This window comes from Morone saxatilis, unplaced genomic scaffold, assembly GCF_004916995.1.
Source record: "Morone saxatilis isolate NCDOM2014 unplaced genomic scaffold, NCSU_SB_2.0 Contig18, whole genome shotgun sequence".
Taxonomy (NCBI): Eukaryota; Metazoa; Chordata; class Actinopteri; family Moronidae; genus Morone; species Morone saxatilis.
The window spans coordinates 24,232,485-24,246,300 of NW_023339740.1; the positions used below are offsets into that span (position 1 = coordinate 24,232,485).

Sequence of the window (13,816 nt, forward strand, 5' to 3'; positions counted from 1 at the left end):
GGATTGCCAGCAGGTGTGTAACTCCACAGGTAATCAGCTCACTACCAAGCGTAACACACACACTGGGTTGGCGTGATGTTGCCATTTACTGTGTGAATTACAATTTTGAAATTGTGTGTAAAATAAAGACTTGATATGGCTTTAATAATCATTAATCAATAGTTTAATATTGATGCTCGTCGTTATCTGATCCTTCCCTTCACACCTCGACTGTTTCTAAGGAGTGTTCAATGCTTTAGTTCTCCCTGCCCTTTTTCCACTGAGTTTTCTTTGCGTTTACCCCTCCCCTCTGTGTCCTGTGTGTGTGTGTGTGTGTGTGACTGGAAACTCCCTCAACATTACAATAAACCATCTTTCACCATTTCTTGGCTCTTGATCTGTGTTTACATTTGGATCCAGAGAGGCTTAACAATCAGAGGGAAGATCGGAATCTCCAAGATCTCCATAAGATATGATCCAGTTTCACCAAAGACCAGTTAGTTGTAGGAGCCACCAAACCCATGCCTGAGTGTCAGAAATTCCTCTACTAAAATGTCCAGTGTGTAACATTTTTAGGTTTTTATTAGTGTGTAATCACCTGACAATAAGAATCATGTTTTTCGTTATCAACAGACGACGTGGGTCGCCCTCAATGGAGTCCACCACGCTACATCTTTCTCACGTCACTACGTGAGCGCACCTTTATTTTTTGCAGTGGAAAATTGGTAAAGGAATTAGTTCGTTATATTTGGAAAATTATGTATGTATTTGTTTTCAAACGTCCTCAGGTGTTGGATAACTTTTTCATACAACAACCAGCAGATTGCGCTGCTTTGAAAACACCAATGATAAGTTTAAATATATCTTTAATTCAGATTACTTTGTTTGTCGATTAAATTTGCATAAAATGGAAATGTATCTTTGGCATTGGCATATGTCAACACAACATACAAGTCTTATTTTGTGTGGCCCTTTGCTGTGTTAACCTCTCTCTCTCCTTTAAATTATATATTTGATCTGCTGCTGATGTGCCTGACTGTAGCTGTTGTGGTCTGGGTAGAGGTTTACACATACTGTTAGATACTTGTCGTTGTGGTGGAAAAAGCTTTAAATTACTTTACTATAAAAACTCTCTATGAATGATGTCTTTGTGTTGGTAAATTATAATTATGGGGTTTGAGATCCTCTGTCTACCTCTGCCACAGTTTACAGACACACGCAAACACCTTTTTCATTCATGTAGAAAAATATCTGGAACATTTTTAACCCTGAGCGGAGAGTGATGCCCTTCCCCTCTGCTTACTGATCCACCCAGCAGACCCTCAACCTGATGTTTTAAAGCCCTCGTTTGGAATAATATGGATCCTGTGTGAACAAACCTGAGGAACTATAAGGAACCTTCAACATGTTTGCCCACCGGGAAAGGGGGAGGCGACATCAGTGCAGCTAATTCCTATTGACCTGGGAAATATTTACCTTCAGGAGACGCACACTGCCTGAACATGTCCGACACAGAGTGCAGCTCCAGGCCTGATAGTGATGTAAAAGGAGCAGTCTGACATTTAATTATATACTTTCAGTTTTAAACCCACCCTGAGGACAAGACTGTAGAGATGCTGCAAACCTCAATGTCTCTTCTTTTTTTAGATTTTTGTTTCTACAACTGTTGAATAAATAGCATTAGTAACTTTTTAGTAAATCCTCAGTTTGTGGGTGTTTGTATTGTATTCCAACCCCATGTGCTCCTATATCTGCTCAGCTATGTAATCCATCCCAGATGGGGTTTTAGTCCACATTCTTGCAGCATTGTGAAGCCAAGCTAATGAGCAAAATCACTTGGAGGATAGGCCCGTGTCCTTCAAAACAAAAGCCTTCAGTTATTTCAAATGTTGACTCATCAACCTTCATTTTAAAGATGGTGGTTCAGTCCAGCCAGAGTTATAATATAACTAGTTACATATTGTAATTTTGAGTACAAACAGACAGTAATGGGTAATAAACAAAATGGGTAATAATAATTTCTAGAACAGTCTGCAGAGAGGACTTTTCCACTTTAATATGAATATAATTAAATTGAGCAAAACATGTATTTGATGTATCTATTTGGTGCACAATTAACTTGGAATTCAACTTTAGCTTTAAATATGAAGATGTTGATGGCTGATGTTTTTCTTTTGACTACAGATGTCTTGCTGTATTTAATGTTTGACACACAGTTATGTATAGAGTGCTGAGTTTACCCATCAGTTGGTGGAGCTGTCCTTTGTTTGTTTGTATGTATAGTCTAAAACTAGGGAGATGGCAAATTTCAGTGCGTGGATAGTCTTTACTTGTTTGGCATGACATGGAAATAAAAACTTACTAAAAGAGAAAAGAGAGAGAATACAAATCATAATATTTCCGTAGCAAAGATTCTTGAATAGTTCAGGTTTCATCCTCCTCCAGTTCTTGTAGTTTATCTTCAGGAATTCAAACTAATGTTGTCCGTCCAAACTTAAGAAACTTATATTTCAAAGACTAAAAAATGTGAACAACTAAACTAAACCCATGGACTCTTATAACTGGATGCTGGTGTACAAACAGATGTTAACTGTCAATATTTGTTCACATAAATGTCTTCATAGAAGTTTTAATCATTGACATTAAATTACCCGATTACCACAACATTATTTCTGAAGTGTTTATATACTGGTTACATGCAAAATAAGAGGACTTTAAGATACATTTTACTGATTTTGTTATTGCAGAATGATCACAGTTCATCCATTCATAGAGTTTGTTAATTGCTAGTGGGAATGTGAAGCATTGTAACTGAAACCCTGCACTTTCATTAATAAATCCACCAATTTAATATCGAATCTAACTTTGTAGTACAGTAGATGTAGACTCTATTTATAATTTATATTTAACTCATCACATATACCGGGCATCTTGGGTATAAAAATGTCCTTCCAGATGAGTACACACCTGTCTTATCTAAGTAGCCGGCTTGGGCAGTAACTGATCAAACGTTATTGTAATTTTCTGTTTACATATTTGATGTTGAGGTAATCCAAAAGTAACGGAAAGTAATCAAGTTACATTACTTTAATATTGTGATACTTGGATTAGGTTACTTACTACATTTTTAACAGGTAAATACATTTACATTACATCTTTAAAGTAACCCTCCCAACCAAGCAGTAAAAACCCAGGTCGCTTGTCAGTCAGACAATTTATTTTGAAGTTTTAACCGGAAGTGGTGTGTTTCAGTCAGTGTTTGCAGCAGCAGCAGCAGTGTGTGGCGACACTGGGACACTAACAGATATTATCTGGATTTATTAAAAACGAGCAGACCACGAACGAAGCAGCATGATGAACAGCGCAGGTAGGAACTCAAACACACGAACACAACATTACACGGGTCACCAAACTGACCGCTACCCCATCCAGCTCCCGCAGTTCACTCAGGCTGCACCGCCTGCAAAAAAATGCATCCGATAAAGACACAAACTCAAAGGTTTCACACAGCTTCTGTCTCTCAGTGCACAATTAAATCGAGTGTTTTCATTGTAAGACCCCGGTCTGGTGTGGTCTGGGCCGAGGAGGAATAATTGTGCACTCGCCATTTGTTTTCATAGAAATAAGGTTTTTTTTTGCAGTTTTGAAGCAGCTTTGAAGATGATTTATATGGAATAATAAAGAAAAATCAGTCTATTAACTAAACATAACCAATTAAATACCAGCAAACTTATTAATTCAAAAATACCTTATTTTATCTTTAAATCTTCAGCCCTAATACATTCTTTGTTCAAAGCAGCAAACTCTTTAAAGGATTTGTTGATTCATTTGAAAGGTTTACAGGTTTATTGATGGATTAATAATGTGATCAATTTTAGTCCATTTGCTGACTCGCAGCAGTCTATGGATGTAACGATATACACTCAGCTCAGCATTGCATCAATCAGGGTTGGGAGGATTACTTTAAAAATGTAATCCGATACAATTAATAATTAAAATGTTGTCAGTAACCTAAACCAAGTATCACAAAATAAAGTAAAGTAACTTGGCTGCTTTCCGTTACTTTTGGATTACCTCAACACCAAATATGTTAATAAAGAAAATAAATAACAAAAAGAAGTTTTCATGTACAATGTAACCTTAGAAAATAAAATGATGGAAAGATTTTAAACATCAAAATGTGTCTTCTGCTCAATTTATTTATTTTTTAATAGAAAAACTGATGTATTTTAAAATTGTAATCCTGCTAAATAATCTTACAAAATTTAACTGTAATCTGATTACGTTTTTTCTGTAACTGTAATGGATTGTATCCTTATTGCATAACTTTTTCTTACATTTGTTTTATCTTTTTTTTTGGACAAATTATGACTAAAAACATTTTCATTCAAATTTAAAATTCTTAAAACAAAATCTACAAAAATATATTTTCTTTTATATTTCTTTTTTATTTCTGATGTTTGGTATAAAATGTACAAAACAATGCAGATTTTCCTTTTCTTCTAGTCTGCTCAGGTGCTCTTTAATCAGAGGCACTGAAGGTGGTTGTGACTTAAATTCATTCATACAAAATACAAAAGGTTTGCTTTAAATGTCACTCAACTTGGCACTACACACTGGTCCGTTAATATTTCAGATTTTACAGGCAAGACGGCACATGAAGGTTTTCAAAGGAACCAGATGCCTTAAAAAAACAAGATGAGACAGATACAGAAAAGACCAGGATGTTGGTGTAAGTTGCCTCTACTGAAAACTGAAATATGAAGAGCTTTTAAGATGTTTGGTATGCAGTTTTCTGATTTGTCTGTTGTTTTATCGCAACTTTATTTGTAAAATTCAACTTATTTCGACTTATTCCAATATTTGACGATTTGAGGCAACATGTTGCCAAAGTAAATATGAATACTGTACAATACATATTTATGACGTCTTCTCTAACTCCTCCTCTCCATTCTCATCCCCTCTTCTATTCCTTTTCTTCCCAACTCCCTCCCTTATTTCTCCACCTCCACCCCCTTTCCTCTACTTTCCTATCTCCTAATCGCCTTCCCTCTCTCCTGTTTTCCTTTCTACCTTCTCACCTCGCCTACTTCCTCTTTTCCTTTCCTCTCTGTCATTGCTTTACTATACCTCTTCCACCTCCTCCTCCTTCTCTACCTCCTTCTCTCCTTCTCTACCTCCTCTGTAGCTTTCCTACCCACTCATTTCCTTCTGTATCTCCTATCTACTAATTTTCCTCTTACTAGTGTCTGTTTTCCTCTCTTATTTTCTTTCACCCTTTCTCTACCTCCTCCTTTTCTTTCCTTTCTCCTCTTGTCCTTTCCTACCTTCTCTATTCCTTGTTATCCCTCATTTTCTCCTTCTCTAGCTCTTACGTCGTACATCTTTCTCCCCTTCATCACCACCTTCTTTCCTTTCACACATCCTCCACGCCCTCTTTACCCAGACTAGCTGTTTCCAGTCTTTGTGCTGAACTTTCTCATCTTATTCTAGGCAAGAAAGCAAAAAGTGTCTTTCACAAAAGGTTGAACCGTCCCTTTAAAGGCCCTACACACCCAGTGTTTTAACATAATAACTTAATTAGACCTCCTGTACAGTCAGGGCTCTAGTTAACCAGGAAAAAAGGTGATTATTTTCAGTTCTCGTCAGCTTTAAATTCATCTTAACGGTCAAATGTAACATTTGATGAGCTATTTTTGTCTACAGAAGGAAGGGGGTGAGGGTGAAGCGAGGGAGTTGCAGTCTGCGACTCCACTGCTAGTTGCCACTAAATCCAACACACTGGACCTTTTTAAAATAAAACCTTTCTGCTGATTTGATGTATGAACTGTTTCCTGTTGTTTATTCCAGCTGTGTATCCCCCTCCCACCGCTCCTGCAGCCAACATGTTTGGCAACGTGCCTGGCTATGAAGGCACCGTGGCTGGAGGAGGTAAGAGGAGTCGAACCCCACATCTTTTCATTGAATATATATGTCGTTGCAACTACTCAAAGTTTGTTGTTGTTGCTGCAGGAGGTTACCTGCCCCCTCCTATGCCCTTGGAACCTGTGGCCCCACCGCAAGCTGGCCCTGAACAGGACAACTGGAGGTAAGACTTGAGGCACGTTTTTCAACCTGTGTGCACCTGAAAGGGGTGGAGCCTGTAACAACCAGCCAGTCACAGCCAGCAGGATGCTCACGTAGCTCTGCTGGATGAGAAAAGGCTGCGTTCAGAGGATATTCTGGTTTCATTCATGATGTGGTTCTCGTGTGTGTTGTAGCATCCCCGCTCTTTCAGAGGACGTGGCTTCTGAGGCGTTCAAGAGCTATGCGTCATCTCACTGCTGTTACAGTAGTGGTCCTGCCGAAGATGGAGTCATCACCAGCATGGAGCCATACAACACCTTTAGGGTAATCTGATGTTCACACTCTGTATGATACTGTTAACTGCTAGGTTTGTTACTTAAGGATGCTCCAGTCATGTTCCATTTGATTTTACAGAAACTTTCTCTTTAACGTTGGTATTAACCTGTTATCTGTATCTGGATAATGAGAACTGATCACAGGCCTTTGCATTTACAGGTTTAGCTTTATTGGATGAACTGCTATGAAGTTTTAGTACAAACATGTCTTAATTAGGATGAATTATGCAGTATGACAGCCACTCCACCGGACTAAATCTTCCTTAATGTGTCCAAAACTAGAGCCAGGCCGATACCGATTTTACTCGATATGGGTATTTTAGTTAGTCGATATGGCGACCGATATAGTGAATTTTTTTAGCAGAAATTACCTTTTTCTATGTGGATTGTGAACTGATTTTGCATTGATATGACTATGCAATGGTACTCAGAAGGCTAAAATATTAAATATTCTTTTACAAGTTCAAGTTGACATTGCTGAGAGTCGCTTCGTCTCTCTTACGATGTGCTGCTTGTCATAGTATTGTAAATCACAGCGCAGACTGCTGGATAAACTTTGTAATGACACCAATATATTACCATAAGCATTTTTTCTACATTATGTACCAGGAAAAAATAGTTTGCATATCAGCAAGTATCGGATAATATATATGCCAAATTCGATATGATATCGATATGCCTGAAAAATCGGCCAATAATATTGTTCAGGCTCTAAAAATGTCCGCACACGAAGATAAAGTGTGCAGGAATCTTTGCTATCATTTCGGACCTCTCAGGATGAATTGAAATAACTTGATGATCTCTTAATTCTTCATATAGCATTGTCATCAGGTGGTGTTAGCAGTTAGCGTATTGCACCGTTGTGTCTAAGGGATATATATCTGTTCCCAAGGTCCTATGTTCCCTAACCATAACCCTGGAACAGGGGAACACAGGACACAGTGGACATAGGTGTCTAAGTAGAACCCCACAGAGCCTCTAGTGTTGCTGTAGACTTGTGGTGGTCATGTTAGCATCTTCCCTGACAAAATGCAATCTATAGCTTTTTGAAGAGTTGAGAGTAGGTGACCTTTAAACTTATCAGGGTTTTTTGTCCAAAAAGTAACACCTTCTGGGATCAGATCACAATCTGAATGTAATGCTGCATTTACACCTACATTAACACAGGTTTTTCCTGATGCAGATCAAATATCCAGACCCAGATCATATGTACATACCAGAGGGACATGCAGTATATACATGGGCCCAGAGTTCTGATCATAGATATCACTTCCCACCAGTTTAGAAACACTTGAATGTGACTCTGATGACTCTCACATGACTCTTGTGACCTCAAAGACTCTCATGCGAACAAACTATAATGGTATCAATTTTGAAGTGAAGGAGCCTGAGGCCTGAAACATTAAGACCAGTTCAGTTTGACTCTGTCTTGTTTGGCCTGTCTACACATTTTTTGGTCTTGCATGCCTCTGGAACAGAGACGTTTCTATTTTAATCAATCCAGCTGTCCACACAGGCCTCGCTACAGCTCATGTTTCATTTGCGTTATGAAGCTGCGACCGAAAGTGCATTTTTACACTTTATTTTGTTTTGCTTTACGTGTGTGAAGTACATCGTACTGTGAACACATCCTGTCTAGACAATGACAGAGGACTGGAGCTGCTGCTCTTCTGCTTTCACTACAGAACCCATGCAGACATTTTAGGAACAAGAATGTAGCATAAACAAATGCCACGCAGCACAGCATTTATAAGCTAAACTAATTTGCAATACCCGTCCCCAGATGGGCCTTTCACAATAAATAAAACTCAACAAATACACGAGATAAAACAAACTCCACAATACGTATGTGCAACACAAAACTGAGCATAACAGAACAATACAGGACGCGAAGTAATACATTCAAAAACCATAAAACAGGAACGCACCAGATCATTCGTGACTATATGACTGATCCTTCTTCAGGAATTGTTTCAGTTTGAATTTAAAATGATCCCAGTCAGGATGCAATTAGTAAGGAATTCCACATGTTGGTTCGCCTAACAGAAAAAAGCTGTTTGTCCAGAGGAGGATTTCCATAAGGATACCTTACTATTCACATTAGATGTTAGATCAAGAGTTTTAAAAGTGTGACACTAGTCTGAAATTAAGACCCCCAATTATTTCTAAGTATTTAATGTGTCACACTGAAATCCCCAAAATGTGTATCATGTCTGTGTGTTCAGATTTAACTGAGTTATGACTCCAGGAAGGAGAACAAATTGTGTTCAACCTGTCCCTTTTATATCACACAATATGTATTCCTCACCTCCCTCCCTCCACAACTCCCCTCCAACTCTCCCGTGTCCCCCTGGGGAGGCACGCCTCACAGTTTGAGAACCTCTGTCAGACCGAGAGTCTCCACAGTCAATCTGACGTCAGATGTTTATATTGTTAATAAACACAGAATTCAGAATATGACCTGTTGGTTTACTCTGTAGACAAACAGAAATAATCCTCTAAAATAAAAGTTTTTTATTCATAAAAGATCTCTATACTTCTCTGTTAGCTGGAATCATGCTAACACATGTCCTAGCGCTCGCCAGCTGCCAGCAGTCCAAACACACTGAACTCATGTCGCCATACTGACCAGCAAAATGTAAGATTAAAATCAGTTAATCTGTAGTGAATATTGACTGATTGTGATCTTTCTTCCTTTATTTCAATAAAACCATTTCTGTAATTATTACTGTTTACTGGTTCTGTTATCTGTGTGATTACTTTTTACTTTTAGTATAATAATATTGCTCTTATAGTTTCTGTTCTGGTCTCTGTCTGCTGAAGCTCTTGTTGAAGTGTGTTTTCTGTTCTGTAGTACCGACTGGAGACGTATACTGAGTCCAGGTCAACTGAGTGGGCCCATAAACCTCACGAAGGTAAACAGACACACACACACACAAACAAAACCAAGTCTGAACCTTCAAACAGACAAAATCTCCAATGGGTCCTCACAGAGAGAGACACACACAAGATATTTTACTGCAGAAAAGTGTTCACAGAGTGGAATTAGTGGTTTATCTGGATAATTTTGGAGTTAAAGGGGTACTATCAGAAAGTTTAGACATACAATATAAAGCCCTTATTGTCAGAACATCAAACCCTGAATACAAACAAAGAAGGCGGTAAAAAGTCTGTGTGCAGTCACATCATACATCCTCCTACAGTGACTCAGTATTTAATTTCCATAAAGCTGGTTTAGTTGAGAGAGAAACATTTTAAAAACATGCTCAAAATCTGTGCATTTTTGTCTTTTTTTGTGTCTTTAGTCCTTAGTATGGATCAAACTCCTAAACACTGAATGTTGTCTTTCATTAGACCCTCTCTAGCAGTTAAAAACCCACTGATAAGTCTCTAAAGTCTCCAAGCCCAAGTTCAGATACCCCTGACAATGTCACTATGGTAGCAGGGTTCAGGTGTTTTGACAGCTATATTTCATTGACAGGTTGGTGTCTCTCTTGTGTGATTGACAGGTGAGGCGGCTGACTTCTACACCGAGACTGCCCCCAGGCCCTGGGAGGTCCAGGCCCCAGTTCCCAGCTTGTTCACCAATGAAACAAAGGAGATCCGTGTGCCCTACACCTCCTCCATCAAGGTGAGCGGGTTAATAGTCACTAAACCACCAATTTAGTAGTGTCATTGACTGATTCAGGTCCAAATCTTGATATGCAACCGCCCTCTACTGGTTGAAACCTGACTATTGTAATTTATTCTTTATTCTCCCCATTAGCTGCCACCAAAGTAGCAGCTACTCTTCCTGGGGTCCACGCAAAAAAAATGGTTGCCTGCTGTTTAATTTACCTTGAGTTCTGATTTAGATCCACTACTATGTTTGATTTTAACATGTATATATTTATATATACTCCTGCTATAGTTAAACTTACCTCAAGGTCTGATTTAGAACAGAAAATAAACAGTCAACCTCAACTATGTTAGATTTTAACAGAAGGCTGACAGCCAATCAGAGACCAGGATTCTGATGTGAAACATTTTTACAGCTTCAGTGTGTCAGTGTGACTCCAACAGACGGTAAAGTTATTTTTAACTCTGTGTGTTTGTGTGTGTGTGTTTGCAGGACTGCCACAGCTGCCATGCCGCAGGGAAGATGCCATGTAAAGAGTGCCAGGGAAATGGATATGTAAGAAGACTGTCAACCAATCAATTAAGTGATCAGTAATGATAAATGACGTATTAATTGTTGTTTACATAACTACACAACATACCAACTATGTAAAATTAAAGACAGGAAAGGTTTTGTTTTACATAAAGTAGTAAAATAATAAACAGATAAAATGAATCATAACTAATTTAATGTGGATTTACAATGAAACTTTCCATATTAATATTACTGTCTGTCTGTGTGTCTCTGTGTGTGTGTGTGATTGTGTGTGTGTGCGTGTGTGTGTATAGAAACAATGCTGGGTGTGTAACGGCTCAGGGCAGAAGGATGGTGGTAACTGCACTCGCTGTGATGCTTCAGGCAAAGACAGGTACTGAGGGGGGTTTACAGTGCAGCCAACAATTCAAAACTGTAACAGGGAATTAAATGCTTCCTGTGAATCCCTCATTAAAACTACCAGCCGTAATAACAGGATATAAATACATTGAATGGCTATTGACAACCATCAAATCGTTTTAAAAACAGGGTTTGATTGCATTATATTCTCAAGGATTATCACTTTAAGATCCTTTTTATGCCCCCAGTTTAGATCTAATTGGGGTCCATTATTTTATGTCATCCCCGTCTTTATTTATCCCTTCATTTCCTGTCAGCTCTTTATTGTCCACTACCTAATAGAAAAAGGCAAAAATTAACCCCAAAAGATTCGACCATGTTGAAATGTTTGTGTTCAGTTTGAAATCTCAGATATCAGATTGTCCCTGTACAAACCAGCAGAACCAATCACAACATAATAATAACATCATTTTTTTATTTTTTAAACATTTATTTTAATTCTTAAAAAAACACACAACAATAATGTAATTTGGACAGAAGCTGATTTTCAATCAAAGGAATCCCTGAAAAAAATGGGAAAAATTGATCAGTATAAGAAGTTTGCAGCATTCAGAGTTAATCAATTAAAACACGAAAAGCAGCGTTATGCCCCCTTTTTAAATTACACTGTCCAGTCAGTGCATTGGGATCAGATCACTGAAGAATGTGAGACATGTTTGTCACATGTCTAACTGTTTGTGTGTGTGTTTATGTGTGTGTGTGTAGGTGTACAGAATGTAATTCTCAAGGATCGACAGACTGTGAAACCTGTAAAGGAAAACGGCAACTGCTGACCTACATCCAGCTCAAAGTGGAGTGGTGAGTACTCAACTGTTCCAGGAGATTTCAGTGGTTCTTGATCAGGTTCTATGGGGCCTTTTCAGGAGTTCAAGGGGTCACTGGTGGTTCCAGTAGTCCTTAATAATGTTCCAGTGATCCTTCAGGGGCAGTTCTATGGGGGTCTTTAAAAGATTAAAGGGGTTGTTGTTGGTTCCTGAGGTCCTTGATGGTGTTATATTGATACTTGAATGGCAAATAAAGAGTTTTAAAGGGCACTGAAAAGTTTCCAGGGGTCCACCAACACAAACCTAGTGCTAGTTCTGAGCTGGTGCTTGTCCTGGTTCAGAGTTTGTTCAATTTGAGCACCTTTTTAAGAACCGGTTTGCTTTTAGTGTCCTTTGGTGCCCTCTGGGGGCATAAAGATAAACCTGTGGGGTGAGATTGTTTTTTCTTCTAACACTTACATTTTATTGGATCAGAAAACAAAGAGTAACAGTACATCAACAGCGTTGGCAGGCAGCATTATGACATCCACAACATCCATATAATACATTTTATATTCAGGATTATGCACAAGGGAGCTTTATACAGCAAATATGTACTGTACACCGTTTCCAACTGAAAATATTGATGAAATTATGTGTATGTGTGTATGCGTTTATATTTGTTTCTGTGTGTTTAGGACTAACAATGTGGAGGACCACGTGGTGGAGCAGAAGTCGGGTCTGGTGATAGATAATCTTCGCTCCGTGAGTGGGAAGGAACTGTTCAAGAACAACCACTACCTGGTACACACACACACACACACACACAATAATACACTTATTTCTTTATTTTTTCCCCCCATAAAAGTAGAGGTTATAAGCACTGCTCTTCTTGTTGTCAATATAATTATTAGATGAAACCTGAGTCCTTACTGCCGCGGCCATGGGTTTGAATCCGACCTGTGGCCCTTTGCTGCGAGTCATCCCCTCTCTCTTTCCCCACCTTTACTGTCACTGTTCAGCTGTCATATCCAATGAAGGCAAAACATATACATAGATATAAACAAAAAAAATCCCCTCACTCAAATATATGGTATTGTTGTGTCACGTAGCTCCACTGCTCATTTTCCCTGAATCTTAAAGTTGTGGAGGCACTATTCATTTTAGGTTATTATAATATGCTGCAGAAAACCATGACTGTTTTCCCTTTATTATGTTCCTTAAGTTAAAACTTGCACATCAGCAAATGAGTGACAGACAAACATGCAGGAAGCTCCCCTCAGACAGGTGTAGTGGAGCTAAAATGCTGTCTGTTTATTGTCAGTACTGTGTGATAGTCTCTCTGTCTCTCTCCTCTTAGCTCTACCCGCTGCTCGGGTTCCCAAACCCGGCCATCTCTGAGGCCTCTGAGCGTCTGATCAGAGAGCACCAAAGCAAGTACGCCCAGACCTCCAGGATCCTGCAGCAGGTACGTCTGCAGGCAGGAGTATAACTAACAAATTGAAGAGAATAACAAAGATAAAAAGTATCATGAAAGGTTGTTTAAATATTGAATCCAATTAGGAAAGGAGGTGTCATACAGTATTATCCGTCTCCTCTGTCAGATGAGAAGAAGGATATCAGTTTTATATCTGTGTGTGCAGTACAGAGAGAGGCATCACTGTCCACATTACGTCACAGCTGTATAACAGGCCAATCTCCCTGTAAAGGTTTGCACATACCTGAATGCTGTGAGTGACACAGGGAGGTTGGAAGAGGAATATGAGTGAGGCATTAATGTAACACAGTGTCAGCATCGTGTACATACATATGCAGGAGTTATTCTGGTTCACATGAATTAATAATCACGGCCAACAACTGCAATGAAACTGATCATCTTGGGAAACAAAACTGACTCATATCCGCTGCAGTAAACTGTTAATTGGACTCTGTTTCCATAGCAACCAGCACGCCAAAGTTATTCTCCCATCAATGCGGCTGCTAATAAGTTGCTTGTTAATAATTCAATGAATAATAAAATAATGAGAAACTGATGTGAAGTCTCAAGCAACTCGATGATAACATCACACAGATTTTATTGTTTATTGTTAATATCAGAATTTTAATGTCTCAATTCAGTTCAATTCAAATGGCTTTATTGG

The 13,816-nt window shown here is 38.7% G+C and overlaps 1 protein-coding gene across 2 annotated transcripts; it reads left to right on the forward strand.

The window, feature by feature from the left end:
* The first annotated feature begins 3,224 nt into the window (after nucleotides 1-3,224).
* LOC118328360 (protein SSUH2 homolog) lies at nucleotides 3,225-13,182 on the forward strand. Of its 2 annotated transcripts, XM_035662053.1 has the most exons (12): nucleotides 3,241-3,346; nucleotides 4,616-4,711; nucleotides 5,830-5,910; nucleotides 5,992-6,067; nucleotides 6,240-6,369; nucleotides 9,235-9,295; nucleotides 9,890-10,011; nucleotides 10,492-10,554; nucleotides 10,827-10,906; nucleotides 11,638-11,730; nucleotides 12,374-12,479; nucleotides 13,036-13,182. In XM_035662053.1, the coding sequence occupies exons 2-12, from the start codon at nucleotides 4,678-4,680 to the stop codon at nucleotides 13,165-13,167; spliced, it is 978 nt and encodes a 325-aa protein (XP_035517946.1). In that variant the 5' UTR covers nucleotides 3,241-3,346; nucleotides 4,616-4,677; the 3' UTR covers nucleotides 13,168-13,182. The 2 variants fall into 2 exon arrangements, with proteins under 2 accessions (XP_035517947.1, XP_035517946.1); XM_035662054.1 differs by lacking the exon at nucleotides 4,616-4,711 and having other exon boundaries at nucleotides 3,225-3,346.
* The last annotated feature ends 634 nt before the right edge of the window (nucleotides 13,183-13,816 follow it).

Coding starts and splice junctions, on each gene's coding strand:
- LOC118328360 (XM_035662053.1), top strand. CDS start 4,678: ATGAGACAGATACAGAAAAGACCAGGATGTTGGT. Junction 9,296..9,889: donor GGCCCATAAACCTCACGAAG/GTAAACAGACAC, acceptor TGTGATTGACAG/GTGAGGCGGCTGACTTCTAC. Junction 10,555..10,826: donor AGTGCCAGGGAAATGGATAT/GTAAGAAGACTG, acceptor GTGTGTGTATAG/AAACAATGCTGGGTGTGTAA.